Source organism: Harpia harpyja, chromosome 14 (genome assembly GCF_026419915.1).
Source record: "Harpia harpyja isolate bHarHar1 chromosome 14, bHarHar1 primary haplotype, whole genome shotgun sequence".
Lineage (NCBI taxonomy): Eukaryota > Metazoa > Chordata > Aves > Accipitriformes > Accipitridae > Harpia > Harpia harpyja.
The window spans coordinates 23,171,642-23,185,422 of NC_068953.1; the positions used below are offsets into that span (position 1 = coordinate 23,171,642).

The 13,781-nt window shown below is 40.1% G+C and overlaps 1 protein-coding gene across 10 annotated transcripts in view; it reads left to right on the forward strand.

The window, feature by feature from the left end:
- AKAP13 (A-kinase anchoring protein 13) overlaps positions 1–13,781 on the forward strand; it is a 229,029-nt gene that overhangs the window by 188,350 nt on the left and 26,898 nt on the right. For 9 of the 10 annotated variants that reach the window (XM_052807307.1, XM_052807309.1, XM_052807310.1 and 6 more), the window contains 4 exons: positions 785–910; positions 4,908–4,950; positions 6,228–6,333; positions 11,503–11,674. In XM_052807307.1, coding sequence (XP_052663267.1) covers positions 785–910; positions 4,908–4,950; positions 6,228–6,333; positions 11,503–11,674 — 447 coding nt within the window. The remainder of the gene's footprint in view (positions 1–784; positions 911–4,907; positions 4,951–6,227; positions 6,334–11,502; positions 11,675–13,781) is intronic. The other variant, XM_052807314.1, reaches the window with a different exon arrangement.

A 13,781-nucleotide genomic window follows, 5' to 3' on the forward strand; every position in this document is an offset into this window, starting at 1 on the left:
ATTTGATGTCACAGACTGATTGCTGAGTTTGGCACTGTGTTTGGTAGACATCTTCCAGACAAGGACAGAAGAGGATGCAGAGGGGCTTTTCTCATGTTCAGGCAGTTTCTTTAAAACAAGGACTGTGAGTTTTAGAAGAAGGCAGGAGAAGAGATGCTTTTTTTTTCTGTTTTATTTTGGAAGAAAAGAAAGGAAATTTAGGTGTCTCCTTTTTAAAGCTGGAAACTTTGAAGGGCATAACATTATCAAAACGTTTGGGTTTTTTTGGAGATAGATGTGGCAAGAACCTCCTCATGTAGATAAAGTCAACACTTCAGATAAAGTATCCTTGCTAATATCCGGCAGCTTTGCTGTGTCATTTAACTGCAAAAAGCACCGTTAAACAAATACCTTGAGTTGTTCTAGTTTGATTCCCCAGCAGTTATTTCAGTGAAGCAGATGCCCTTTGTCCAGAGATGCATTATGTTGTTGGTATTCTGTTTGGGAAGATAACTGTTCACATGTAAGTCTTCATTAAGAGGTCCTATAAAAAGATGCCAGCAAAATAAAGCAAGCCTTGAACCTTGAGTTATGCGTGCAGTGAGACCTGCATCCTCTGAAACCTGCATCCTCTGGAATTTGCACGTTCTCAATTCTTTGTTTCTTGTGCCTTTTCTGAAGCCAGCTGCTTTGCAGACATTTCCTTTGCTTTGGTTTTAGTTTGCTTTGGCTGCTTTCCTCTCCTTCTTATTATTAAACGGATTTTCAAGCATGCTCTAATGTCTGCTGTTAACCCACTTCTCAGCCCAGGGCCGGACTCGACCATCGAGACGAATCTCCTTCTCCTTCAGCATCTCTCCACTCATTCCTAAGTCTAAAACTCTCTTTTCTATTGGCTCTTCTTCCAGTGATGAGGAGGAGGAGTTGGATAGTAAGTAATCATTTTCTGTCCGTTGCAGCCATTATGGGTGGAAACAAAGGGAAATCTGGTTTTCTGCTTTAGACCTTGAAGTTTCACCTTGCAAACATTGAACTAACCTTTCCATTGCGTGATGTCTAACAGCATTATCTTAGTCCTGTATCTGAATACTAACTAATGGCAGAATAAAAGCATTATAATCCCAAGAGTCTTGTACCTCAGCACCATCACATCTCATCTAGTTAGTTTTGGTCTGTATCCACGTGGCAAATACCATCATGTGCCACTCTGACCAGCAATATAGTCATTACCTTTTTATTAAAACCAAAATACTTCTCTTGAGATTGTTGCAGTGCATTGTCTTGAGGTTGTTGCAGTGCATGGAGTTTACAGAAGAGGTAGATCCTTGCCCTTCATAGGTGAGAGTGAGTACATGGCTCAGTGGAAGTAGAAGAGGAGAGAAGCCCTGATACTAAATTCTGAAAATCTTGGTTGCAACTTCACAGTTCCTGTACTAAGCAAAAGGCATACATTGCAGCCAAACACCTGAAATCGTTAAGGTGTTCGTATCTAGGTCCTGATATCAGAATAGTTTTTTTGGGAAACAGGCAAGTGTTACATGGTAGCTTTTTTTTCCTCCTGCAAAGTCTATTGCTAAAAGAAACCCAACTAAGGCAGAAGACTGAATTAAAGTAATTTAGACTCCTCTTGGTTTTTTAAATAGGCTTTTCAAAGATAACTGAAAATGTTTCCTATTTCTTAAGCATATTTTATTAGACTGTTGAAATAAACCAGAACAGATAATTCTCTATCTAAGAGAAAATTCAGAGCAGCTGCATCAGTTGGTTCAAATCAAAGGTTTGCAAGGAAACTAGCCTACGTCCCTCTTGTCTGTACTGGGATGGGTGAAATTGCTTTCTAGTCCAACAGATTTTGGTTACTTCCTGAATTTAAAAAATCTCCACACCATCTATGTTGTAGGTATCTAAATTCTCCTCCTTTCCATTCCCAGTCTTCACTGTGGGTTTGTCCCTTCATGCAAGAAAGTCCTATGCTCTTCCCAGGTGTGTTACTACCCACTTCCATATTGAAGCTCCTTCCTCCTTCCCCTTTGCTCTGTCCTTCTCTTCTGCCTCTAAAAAAAGTCACAATTCATGGTCCTCACAAAGTGAACAGCAAACATGCAGCTGTGCATTGATGTCATGCTCCCACAGTAAAAAGTACTCTTAGCTAAACTTTTTGCTGGATTTGGTTTTTTGATTGTGTTTTTTGTTGTTTGGGGGTTTGTTTATTTTTGTTTGTTTGTTTGTTTTAAGCATCCAACTAGTTAAGTAATTCCTAATAGCCAGCTTAGGGTATAGCAATTTGGGGGGGTATTTCTGTTAGCCAGTGTTTATCTTCTCTCCCTCAACAGTGCTGCTGTTAATGATGAGCATTTAAAATAATGTCAGATATTGTCTCAAACAAAAATGTTGCTTTCTTTACATGTGTTTTATTCCCTCATATTTGAGGGTACTGTGGTGACTTTATATAGAGGTTGGTTTAGCCACAGCTATTCATAAGACTGCTTTGGCAATGGGCATTTTTCACGTAGTAATCCCAGACCAGTTTGTTTATTTTTTCACGTCTTCAGGGTTCATTTCTCATAAGAGGATGGATGTGTTAGCATTGAGATTGCACTTCCATTTCAGTTACTGCTCCTCAACCTCTCCATGCCTGTTTTTCTCTAGAGTATGGAAAATTAGTTGCAGTTTGTTTGATATCATGATATATTTAAGACGTGGAATTCAGGTAGCCAGACAAGCCAGTCTGTACATTTTAGAAAATTATTATGAAGCCTTTGGGTTTCTTAACCCACAGAAGTTTAATTACTGCCAGCATTAAGATGTTGAAAGCTGGTTTCTTTTGTTTGCAACATCCTAGTCCAGTTGCTGCTTTCTGCATAATGGAACTTGATGAATTATTTCAAGTCTAGCTACCATATGAAATAATTTTGGTGGGTGATGCTTAAAAGGTGTTCAGATAAGTACACCAAAATTTGGCTGCTAGCCCAGATTCATTGGACATAGATAGCAGTCCTAGCCTTTGAACAAAACTAACTTTTTTGTTGGTTGTGAAGTCAATTTTAGCATTTCAGTTTTGAACCTGGTCATGATAAGAAACACAAAAATTATGGAAATAAACCTTCCTTCCCCTCTTCTACCTCAAAAAAAACCCCTGAAGGTGAGAAAATGTGTGCTTTTCTATGCTTATCTTCATGGGCTTTATAGCTTGCAGCACTGTTGATCATATGATGTTATATTGTAACCTAAAACATGAATTCATAAATAGGCTTTCACTTTGATTTTTGTCTGGATCCATTTTGCCTGCCAGTGTCAAGAATCCCCCATTTTTAAGATAAAACACTCTTGCAGAAAAGATAAATAGTACATAGTTCAAAGTTCCCATGCAATGTACTTTCTCAGGGTGCTGAAAAAGTCACAAATATCAAATTATTACATCTCTTGATTCAGCGTTCATTCATACTTCTTACGTTAACTGTAAAGAAACAAAAAGGTTTGTGAAATACTTAGATCCAGTCAAATTGATGTATCTATTAAAAAAAGGAAAGACTAAGGAGGCTTAACCCATGTTAAAAGCAGACTAGAGCTAAAACATGAACCAGAGTCACTGGAGCATTAACCAGGGATTTGGGAATCTGTAAACTGCTTGTGTAGATGCTTAGGTAGTGGATAATATATAAAAACCCAGCACAGTCAGGAAACTGAATAGTGGACTTCATTTGATATATGTTACAGTATTACTAACTTCGATGTATTTCAGATAGATCATTAATTAGATGAAAAATTTTGCAAGGGAGATATTAACAGCGATCTCCAAGCAGGGATTAGGTAATGGGGTATGCCTGTATTTTAGTTTCTCAATATGAAGAAATGATATTTCTGTCTCAGGCTATATTGACACTGGAATCAGCGGTTAGGAAAATGTGTATTTTAGAATCATAAGGCATAATACTGTATGCACAGTTTTTCCTAATGCACTTACTGCTTTTGGATAGAGGACCATCTTTGCCTCTGATGTCAAGTGGCTCTTTTGCATTCACCCTTAGCTTTAACATGTTAACAGGATTTGAAGCCAAAGTACTGTTAAGCTTACAGTGTATATGCAGAAGATGGATCAGTCATGCTGCTTCTTGAACTTCAGATAGGACTACAGACAGTGATTGTAGTGAGGGTTTTTTGGAGTCCTGACAAGCCCAGTTACTCTGGAGAGCGCCCTCTCTCCTCTGGATCATTTCATCCTGATTTTTCAGTCGTCTTCGATGGTTCTGGTAAATGGTGTCAGCTACCTAATCTGCTCCAAATGCATTGTGCAAGCAGGTTTCTTGTGGTATAAAGAGAATTTGTGTCATTGGCAGGGCTTCAGCTTCATGTCGAAAGTCAGACTTTCCTCAAGCACAGTGTTTTGTGACTAGGCCCTAGGCTGGTAATGTTCCGTGGAAAATGGAATAAGGCTTCCCTTGTTTCCCTTACTCTTTATGAAGTGCTTCAGGATTTTGATGGGAAAATGAACTATAATTTTATCAAGCAGAAGAGTTTTATACATGAAACCCGAATGTGTGGTACAATAGATTCTTTCTAGTGGTGTGTAAATAAATGCATTGTAGCAGAATGATTCTCATTTATACCTATTGTCATTGAATTGGCAGTTCTGATTCAGATACCCTGATTTACCAGCAAATTTAACACATGCACATCCTTTGCCTAATAGCTGAAGAATGATAAAAATACTAAGCAGGCTTTCACCTCAGCATCCAATTTGAGAGCACCTAAGGATGCAGGGAACAGGCTTTATCCTGAGCACATGAAATCTATTCTAAACACTGACTTCTGGAAAACATTTCCCCTTCCTCTTGAACCGTCCAAATATGCAAACTATGTTTTTAAAATCAGTGGGCTAAGATTGCAGTCTAACATGTCATCCTCCCCACCCCTCTGATCTTTTCCAGGTACGCAGGCGTTCAGCGGCCCCACGGGTTCCTCAGTTCAGAGGTACAGTATTCTGGGGGTATCACGTCTCTTCTGGTGGGACTCCTGCAGTGGGCTCTGGTTTGGGCATCCAAAAGCCTTGCTGGCAACAGTGCACTTCAGCTGAAATCACAAGTTGTCAGGCTTGTGAAAATCAGCCCTGTGTGTCTAAAGGCTGAAGAATATTAGATCACAGAATATGAAAGCCTGTTCTAGGTCTTCTCTCTAACCAGGCTTTGTGTTTATTCATAGCTAATAACATAACAGCTTATCTATTATCGAACATATCAGTTTACCCTGAGTTGTATTTTACACTAAAAGTAGTTGTTCCTCCCTTTAATTATGTCTATATTTCTATAACGAAGGCCAAAACGATCATGTTGTTGTATGTTACTTTTCATCCTTGCAAGCTGTAGAGAGGAGATAATCTTTCCGGTGGGTGCTGTCTTTAAAAGCGCTTTCCTGGAGGAAGGACGTTTGTGGCACTGAAGGAGCTGGGCTTCGGCTTTATTTTGTGGCTGGGAGGCTCTTCACCTCTGCTCGCTGCTGTTTTGTCCTCTTTTATTTCATTTGTCTTTCTGTCGTTCCACTTTTGGTTTGCGTTGTACTTCCTATTGACAGACTGTGTCCTTTTCTTTAATGTAATCATACTTTCCTCCCTAATTTCTTATTCTCCCTTAGAAGCTGAAGAAGTCATAAGCTTGTGCATGTAAAGGGTGGCAGAAAATAACTGGTGTCCCAGAAATGCCTAAATTAATACAAATAACCATTGCTGTTTATTACTTTGTATTGGTATTCTCATTTCTCAGGGGAGGCTTTGCAGACAGTGTGGTTTCTGTTAAAGACACTGCCTTTTCAGAGTTCGTTAGACATCTTTCTCTGGAAGGAGATTTCTCTTTAAAGGATGCATGCATGTCTATCCCTTTCTGTCTGAAATATCAATGATTAAATGCCAAGACTGACTGTGTAGCTGCAACGTGGGCTGTGTAAATGGGCAGATGCTGCGAGCTGGTTAGTGGTTATTTGGCCACGGGAGCAGCAGAGGGTGCTATGGCATGGCTTGAGAATGGAGATTGTTTAAAAACAAATAAAAGGATTCCTAGAAATACATGACAAACTACTGGATTAGCGTTTTGTCTTCACTTTGCCTTCTCTGGTATAACACCATAAAGCAACCCGTGACTCTATTGGATAATAAATGGATTTTTCCTTTAAAAAAGAATCTATCCGTTTAATACATGCTTTGGGAGAAAAAGAAAAATAAAAGCAACCTCTTTTTTTTTTTTTTTTTTTTATTTTAGCATATCTGAAGAGAGCAGCAGTGTCCCTGCTGGTAAAAGTGTAACAAAAGTCAGTCGAACCTTCAGCTACCTCAGGAATAAAATGTCCAGCAGCAAGAAGAGCAAAGTAAGTGTTTCTTGTGATTTATACGTCCGTGAAATACCCATAAGAAGCAGCAAGGAATTCTGTATTTCAGTGTGTTTCCATAGGGTGGTATTTATGTCTTTGCCTGACTTTCTTTTCTTTTTTCTTCCTTTCTTCCTTTTGTGAGGGGAGGATTGTCTGTGGGGTAATGGGGAATTAGCTACATGACAAATCTTAGCACCCCCAAATTGAAATGCATCTGAGGTGAGTTTTCCTGTGCAATGTTTTTGCCTCTTTTCCCCATAGAATGAAGCTTTATTTATTATAGAGAATAGATTGTGCTCTGGCATGAGTTATGGCTTTGCAGTGATTGATGGGTCTAATTTTTACAGAACCTGAGAGGTGTTTAATAAAATTAAGACAGTAGCTCTTAAGAAGGGACTGGCTGCTGAAGGCTGTATTGTGTTTCCCTTTTATTTTTACCTTTGCCACAAAGCTCCGGTGCACTGCTGGAGAAGTTGCTCAAACTGTGACCTTTAGCGATGTCCAATATTTATATTATCCCTTTTTTTCCATCCTTGAAACCCTGGGATTTAATTTGCTGAAAGTTAAATGCTGCTCAGCACAGATGAATTTCCTGCGAACAGCATTGGTTACAGAAATAATTACATTAATGCTAAGTACTTCACACAAATGGGCTGTTGTTGCCTCAGATTGTCCCCTGAAGATTAATGTATGTTTGGTTTTTTTGGCTTGGTTGGATTTTTCACTTGAACCTCACCTTGGTTTATCATGTCTAACAGAAGCTAAGAGCACCTTACCTCACAGTTGCCAATGTGTATTATATAGTTAGGTCATGTGTAGCTAATATGTTGGTAAATACTATTGGAAGGCCCCTGAGACAAGTAATTACATATTCTGATGAGTGTCTGAATAGCAAACAGGAAACAAAATGTGGCATAATAAGCATTGTGCCTATCGCAGAATAAGGCTGAGCTGAAGCATACAGATTATGGGAGGGGCCATGTTACACCTGCGCAAACAAACTTCATTTTAGCCTTTCCCAACATAAGCACTTGATGTTTCAGCTTGAGTGTTCCTCTAACATAGCTGGGTTTGTGTGCTTTCATGGTCCAATGCACATTTTGATACGCGTTTTTGGAAGATTGCATCACCTTCGCAATGAGGTACCAGCTGTAGTGAGATCAGTCATCTTAACGCACAGTTCCTCTTTATGGATCTGCCTTTAAAGATGCAAGCTGCAAGTACCAGAGTCTCAGAGCTGCTGCTGAGCAGCTTTAAGACAATGCTGTTGCCTGCAGCAAAGTACAATGTCAAAAAAAAAAAACCAAAAAAAACCCTGTTTACGTAGAAACCTCTGTGCAAACCACTAGCGAGAAGTTGTGGAGCATGTTGCACAGCCTGTGAGCAAGACTAGAAATTCATTAACTGGTTCTTGCACTTCAGGTGTATAATCTCTAAAGCAAGAATTGGAAAGAGAGAGAGCTTGAGATCTGGTTGGGACAGAAGTCTATAAGAAAATGTAACAGAAGTGCTTTGAGATATTTGCTCTGCTTTTGTTAAATAAGTGCAGTCTGATTTCACTAATTTCATGATTGTGTCTGAAACTGTTGATAAAGAATTGCTCCAAATTCCCAACAATAATACACACTACAAGAATTGCAGCTTGTATCAGTTCTGATATTTTTACTAAGTGAAAAGCCATAATATCATTCAAATTACAATTTCTTCTCTGCTCGCGGTGGAATGTTTGCATTACATACGTTTCTAGGGCTTCAGCTGTACATTTAAATAATTTGACCTAAAAATTCTTGGGAACACTGATTTCTCAGAAGCATTATGGCTGACGAAAACCTGTAAGAGTTAATAAGAAAACCAACAAACCTTGAAAGAGGAAGTTCGACAGGAAGTGTTGATTTCTGCTGCTGTCTGGGCTGTCAGGAGGGAGAGAGGCTTCAACTTCTTTCCAACTAGATACTACTTTTCTCCAAACCTTCAGAAATGCACTGTTTTCTAAGATGAACCGTAAAATAAAGCACATCTGAGCCTACTAATGGCAATGGCTCTTTTTGAAAATGGTGTCAACAGTTATGTAAAAAAAAACCTAAAAATAAAGGGTGTTTGGAGTATTAACTGGAGGGGATACTGATAGAAGTTTGTGTGAATTTACCCATGTCTGGCATGTATTTTGTGTTATTTGGGGATTAGTCAGGGAATCTCTTGAAATCAGCAGCGTGCATTGATTCACATTTGTGAAGTCTAAAACATGCTATATCTCTGGCAATTGGAAAAAAAACATACTCATTTTCTTCATTTTGGTAGCGAGTTTCTCGGAAATGACGACAAAAAAATTAACATGAGTAATTTCTCTTTTTCCTTGACTTACGCAGTTATTAGGCAGTGCTATACCACCAACAGTGTTTCAGTGTCTATAGTAAGAGTTGTAAGTGTTTGAAAGGACTAGGAGACAGGGAATATTTGTGACCTGTAGAGCAGGAGGAGCGCAAACACGTGAAACCTTTCTGTCTGGGAAATCTTCTGCAGCACTTTGTTTACTGAATTACTACCTAGCAGCACTGAGGTATGTTAAAATTCACTTCTTCTGTATCCCAAACATCTCAGAGGGTTTGATTTACCACCCTCTGCTTTTAAAATGGGTGGTCACATATTGACTTGTGACTTCTAAAATATTAATCCCATCCTTTCCTGCCTGTGGTTTTTTTTTTTTGTATTTTTTTTTTTTTTAGCAGTGGAAGCTAGGGTAGGGCAAGATGAAAGCAATAGCAAAGTAGCTAAAATCATCTTCAAGGAAGTTAGCAGCAATCAACCCGCCCTCCCCCTTTTGCTCAACTCCTCTCCGACTGCCGTCCCCCTGGCTGGCTGTGCTGGCAGCTCTTGGCCGTCGCGATGGGCTAATGCTGGTGGGGAGCAGCTCCTGCGCCTGGGGGAAGGATGTCGATAAAATGGAATAAATTTGCCGAAGTACCTCAAATAACAGTGAAGCTAGTAGGACTTAAGCATTGGGAGGTAAGAGCTTCATGGTTATTTCAGAGCAGAATCTGCTGCTGCAGCAGCGCACAGTCTGTTATTTTGGGACATATGATCAAGTTGCGGTACCCATCTTGACTGTTAGTGCGTGTCGGTGCAGGTTCAGCTGTGAAGCTGTGCTTCAAGTCTCACCAGCAACTCAGCGCAGGAAAATGGTTTTGTTTTTACAATCCTTTTCTAAAAAAAAGTTCCAGTAACTGTCACAGAAAAAAAAAAAAAAATCTCATTTTGAGACCTTGTATTTCAGTGGTATGGCTGGCATTCTGGTTATGAAGCTTGCTGTTTCCTCCTTGAAAGTGGTGTACCCGTTTCCTGTTTTTCCTGGGGTCGTTTAGCTTTAATTAAAATTTTTTACAGTGATTTTTACAAAGACAGGGTATTATTCCAGACTTTAGAAATACTGGGCTTTGCAGTAAACACCAGGTACATTTAAAGTATAGAACAGTAAATCTCCTTCCAGCATGTTAAGCGTGAGAGTTGCAAGATCTTCCTTGAGCATAGGGTGATCTTTTCTCCTGGAGCTTCACAAGTCAATAGGCAACAGAACAAAACTCCAGGCATCAACTTGGTACGATCGGCCAAGGACTAAACTGCAGAGTTTTAGTTCTTGAATCCTGCCAGGCTGGGCATGGTTAAAGGTGGGCAGGTCAGCGGATGGAGAACAGGGCTGTGGAGGTTTATGTGGGGTGGCGATCCGAGCTGATGGCTCAAAGGAGGCGGAAATGTGCCGCAAAGCAGACTCTTCCTGGCAGGTTTTCTGCTTCAGGCAGGATTATTCCATACGGTAATGCTCCTGGTTTTGCTTATTTGCAGAACAAAATAGCTTTTGGGGCTAGTAAATAGACTTTCTGTTTGTGAGGCTTTGCAGGGAGAGATTCCAATGCTGGCATTTTGCCTGGGTTGTGCTGGGAGAGGGGAGACCTTAGGCTGAGTTACTAATTATTTGAGTCTGTCATCAAAGGCTCAAAAGTTTCCCTGCCAGTGACTGCAGAGCTCAATACCTCTTTTAACCGCTTCATGGCAGTTGCTCACTTGGGCTGCTCTGCAGCTCTCTGATATTTAGGCTGTGACAATACTTAGTAAACGGCACATGTCATATAAATAACAAAATGCAAAGATAAGGCTACAGAAGTCTTTACAATTTCTAGTTAAGCTTCTCTTTCAGATGCCATGAAATCTGCAGTAACAGTTAAAATACAGATCTGGAGCTGAATTGTATGGTAAACATTTTGTAGGGTAGTGCATAGAAAGACAAGGGGTCACTGTTATTCAAATGTGGAGGGGTTTTTATGGAGTTTCCTTTAAAAATTGTTTGGGAGAATTCCAAATCCATGAAAGGCTGCAGGGAAAAATGTTTCAAATTTTTGTATTTAGCATTTTCTACCTCAGGTAGCAATAGAAAGGTAAGCAAAAACTCTGCTAAAAGTTGGAGAAGCTGGCTGTGCTTGTCATCTTTCTAAAGCTGAGTAGTCCAGAGGTTGAACCGTGGCTTCATGAGATAATCTTTTATGGTGTTGCTGTTGTTCCTCGGCCTTTCTGTGGTGCCGTATTTCAAGAGTTTGTGAAAGATCCATTTCCCCAAAAAGCTTCACATAGTTACTTGGGGTTGCATGAAACGGTTGAAAAAGTCGCTAGTCAGAAGCAAAACAGAGGTGGAAATATTCTGGCAGTGACGCTGTACAGGCACTGAGGAAGAGCTTGTGCTCTCCATTAAAAATGCAGTTGCAAAGCACAAGTCTTATGGGTTGGCCTTAAAAATTAACTGTTGAAAGTTTGATACACATTAAACGAGGTGTTTGTATTTAACACAATTCATTGAAAGTGCTGAAGAGCCCAGAAGAAGAAAAGAGTTAAGTCATTAAACCAAGCAACTATAAAACAAAGGTGGAAGAAAATAGCTGCCTTCAGAACAGACTCAGTTTTGTCTCTGCTGGTGAGGTACCCATGCAGAAGGCACTGCGAGTCAATAGTATGTTAATACACATCCATGGGGGCTGTAAACTGATGTGCAGATACATGACTATTGTTAAGGTGGGCGTCGATCAATATCATCATAGTGCCAAAGGCAAACACTGAAGAATTTGTAACTAGAGAATAGACCTCTGGAAAGTAACGAGGCATTTGTTCATTTTCTCTGGGCAGGAAAAAGAGAAAGATAAAGAGAAGACTAAAGAGAAGGACAAAGATTCCAAGGAGAAGGAAAAAGATAAGAAGCTGTTAAATGGACATCTCTTTACTGCAACCGCCGTTGTAGCCCAAGCAACCTGTTACCACTGTATGAAACCTTTCAATAAGGATTCGTACTACTGTGCAAGTAAGTCGGGTTCTTTTCCCCCCTTCCTTTTGGTTTTCATTAAATCTGACATGGGAAATGCAAACCTTATGCTTTATTTTCCTCTTGCTTAAGGATGTGGGGTGGGAGGGAGACTTTGGAGATAGTGATTCATGGAGCAGCGTGTTGCCTTATGGAAGCTGGACTGAAATGAGTTGTGTCTGCAAGGAGGTGTCCTGCAACCTCCTTCCTAGCCTGTGCTCGGACATCTCAGCATCCCATGGGGTTTTCTGCCCTGCTTGTCGGCATGTATCACTTAGCTGGAGTACTTTGGTTATTTCAGCTGCATGTTATGGCTTGGGTCTGAGGTGCTTTGTTAAGATGGATGGAGGACAGGGAAAGCTGGCTTGGATCATGGCTTTATTTCCATTGGGGAAAAAAATGTCTCACCCATCTGTAGGTTATTGCTTTAGTTCTCTGAAACACTGCTTTGGTGAGCCCTCAGTGAGAACAGCATGATATAAAAAGGAAATACAAACCCTCTTCTCTCTTTATATGTGAAATTGCATCACAGGTCAAATGGCAACTACCTGTGTGGATGTGAAGTACGTGCAATACAATACAGGCAGTACAGGAACCACAGCAGAGGGTTTCTGCAAGACTGGTGATTTTGTTCTCTTTTCTAATCAGGTGGTTTCTGAAGCCTGTAGCTTGTTAAGGTCAGCGGTGTTTGTGTGGTCGAGACCAGAATGGTAGCTGGTTTACACAGCAACCCAAAGCTACAGAATAGGCAGTCTTTTTCCCACTGCAGTTCAGGGCATTCCATTCCTCACTATTAGTAATATTTTTTACTCCACTAGCTTAGAGATGAGTTGAAGTGTGTACGGGAATTGCTCCCAGGCTTGAGCAGGAGGCTCCTTCTCTGTTCCTTCTGGTAGATGAACAGTGTATAAAACATCTCCAGTGAGCAGGGGAAGGAGCAGCCGACTGAATCCCAAATGGCAGTTTTGAGTTTCCTGGAAGAGAAGAGATTTCAGCAAAGTTGTTTGCCTGAGACACGCTCTGTGTCAGCCTGATAGGAAATGGAAAATATCAACAATTACAAGCTCTCAAATGCATTCTCTCCCTTTCCCCACTCAACATTCTTAACAGCTTCTAAGCCACTTAGAAAATCAAATATATCCCAATTTAACTCTCTATATTCTAATGAGTTAAAATAATCCAACAACGTCATATGTTTTAGCGTAGACCTTTTTTCCTTATTTTACAAGGTACAGTAGAAAATTACTGTAAGTTTTCTGCATTGGTCAGAAAATGAATGCCACAAGGAAAGTTTGGTCAGGGCCCAGGTTGTAAGCTCACATCTGAGAATGGTCCTTTCTCCCATCACATCTTAAAATCAGCTATCAAATGCCTTGGAAATGACTGATAACCAGCAGCAGAGACTCTATTGTTCCTGTGCTGTCATAGACTACTTTTTTCCTACAGAAATGGCAGTGCTTTACTGCTACTGTCACTGCTCTGTCTCACCTACGGATGACCTTTTCTTAATGCCTTTTAAAGTGCTGGATCATTTTAAATCAATGTCTCAGCTTTTCAGTGATGCTCCCAGCTTCCTGAAACAGCTAGTCAATGCTGAAAGATTTAGCATGCTCTAAAACAAATGGGCAAGCAAAAAATCCTTATTTTTAATAGCTTTCTGCTTGGTCTTTTTTATTTTTTATGATCAGTGATGCAGAAAATAAGCTTTTGGGGGTTTTAATTATTAATACTAGTGATACAGAGGAGTTGGAGGAACTTCCTGCTGAAGAGTTGAATCGGAGGAATCAAGTCCCTGAAACCAGATTTTCGATCTAAAAAATCAAAATGCTCTATTGCTAAATGGTACATACTAAAGAGCTGCCTCCAGGCTTTCAAGGCTTGAGTGTGAATTTAATGGTTCTGAATTGTCTCACTGCCTCTTTTCATGCACCAGAAGCAGGTTCTGTCCCTCTTCCTTGTTTGATCTGAAAAATGATACTGCTTGTGGGTTTTTGCAAGAACGTGCAGGTTTCTTTCTTCTGTCTTTCTTGCGCAGGAAATTGTGGGACATCAACAGAATAGCAACGCCCTATGGCCTTATCATTACCTCTCTCAAAATATCAGAAGA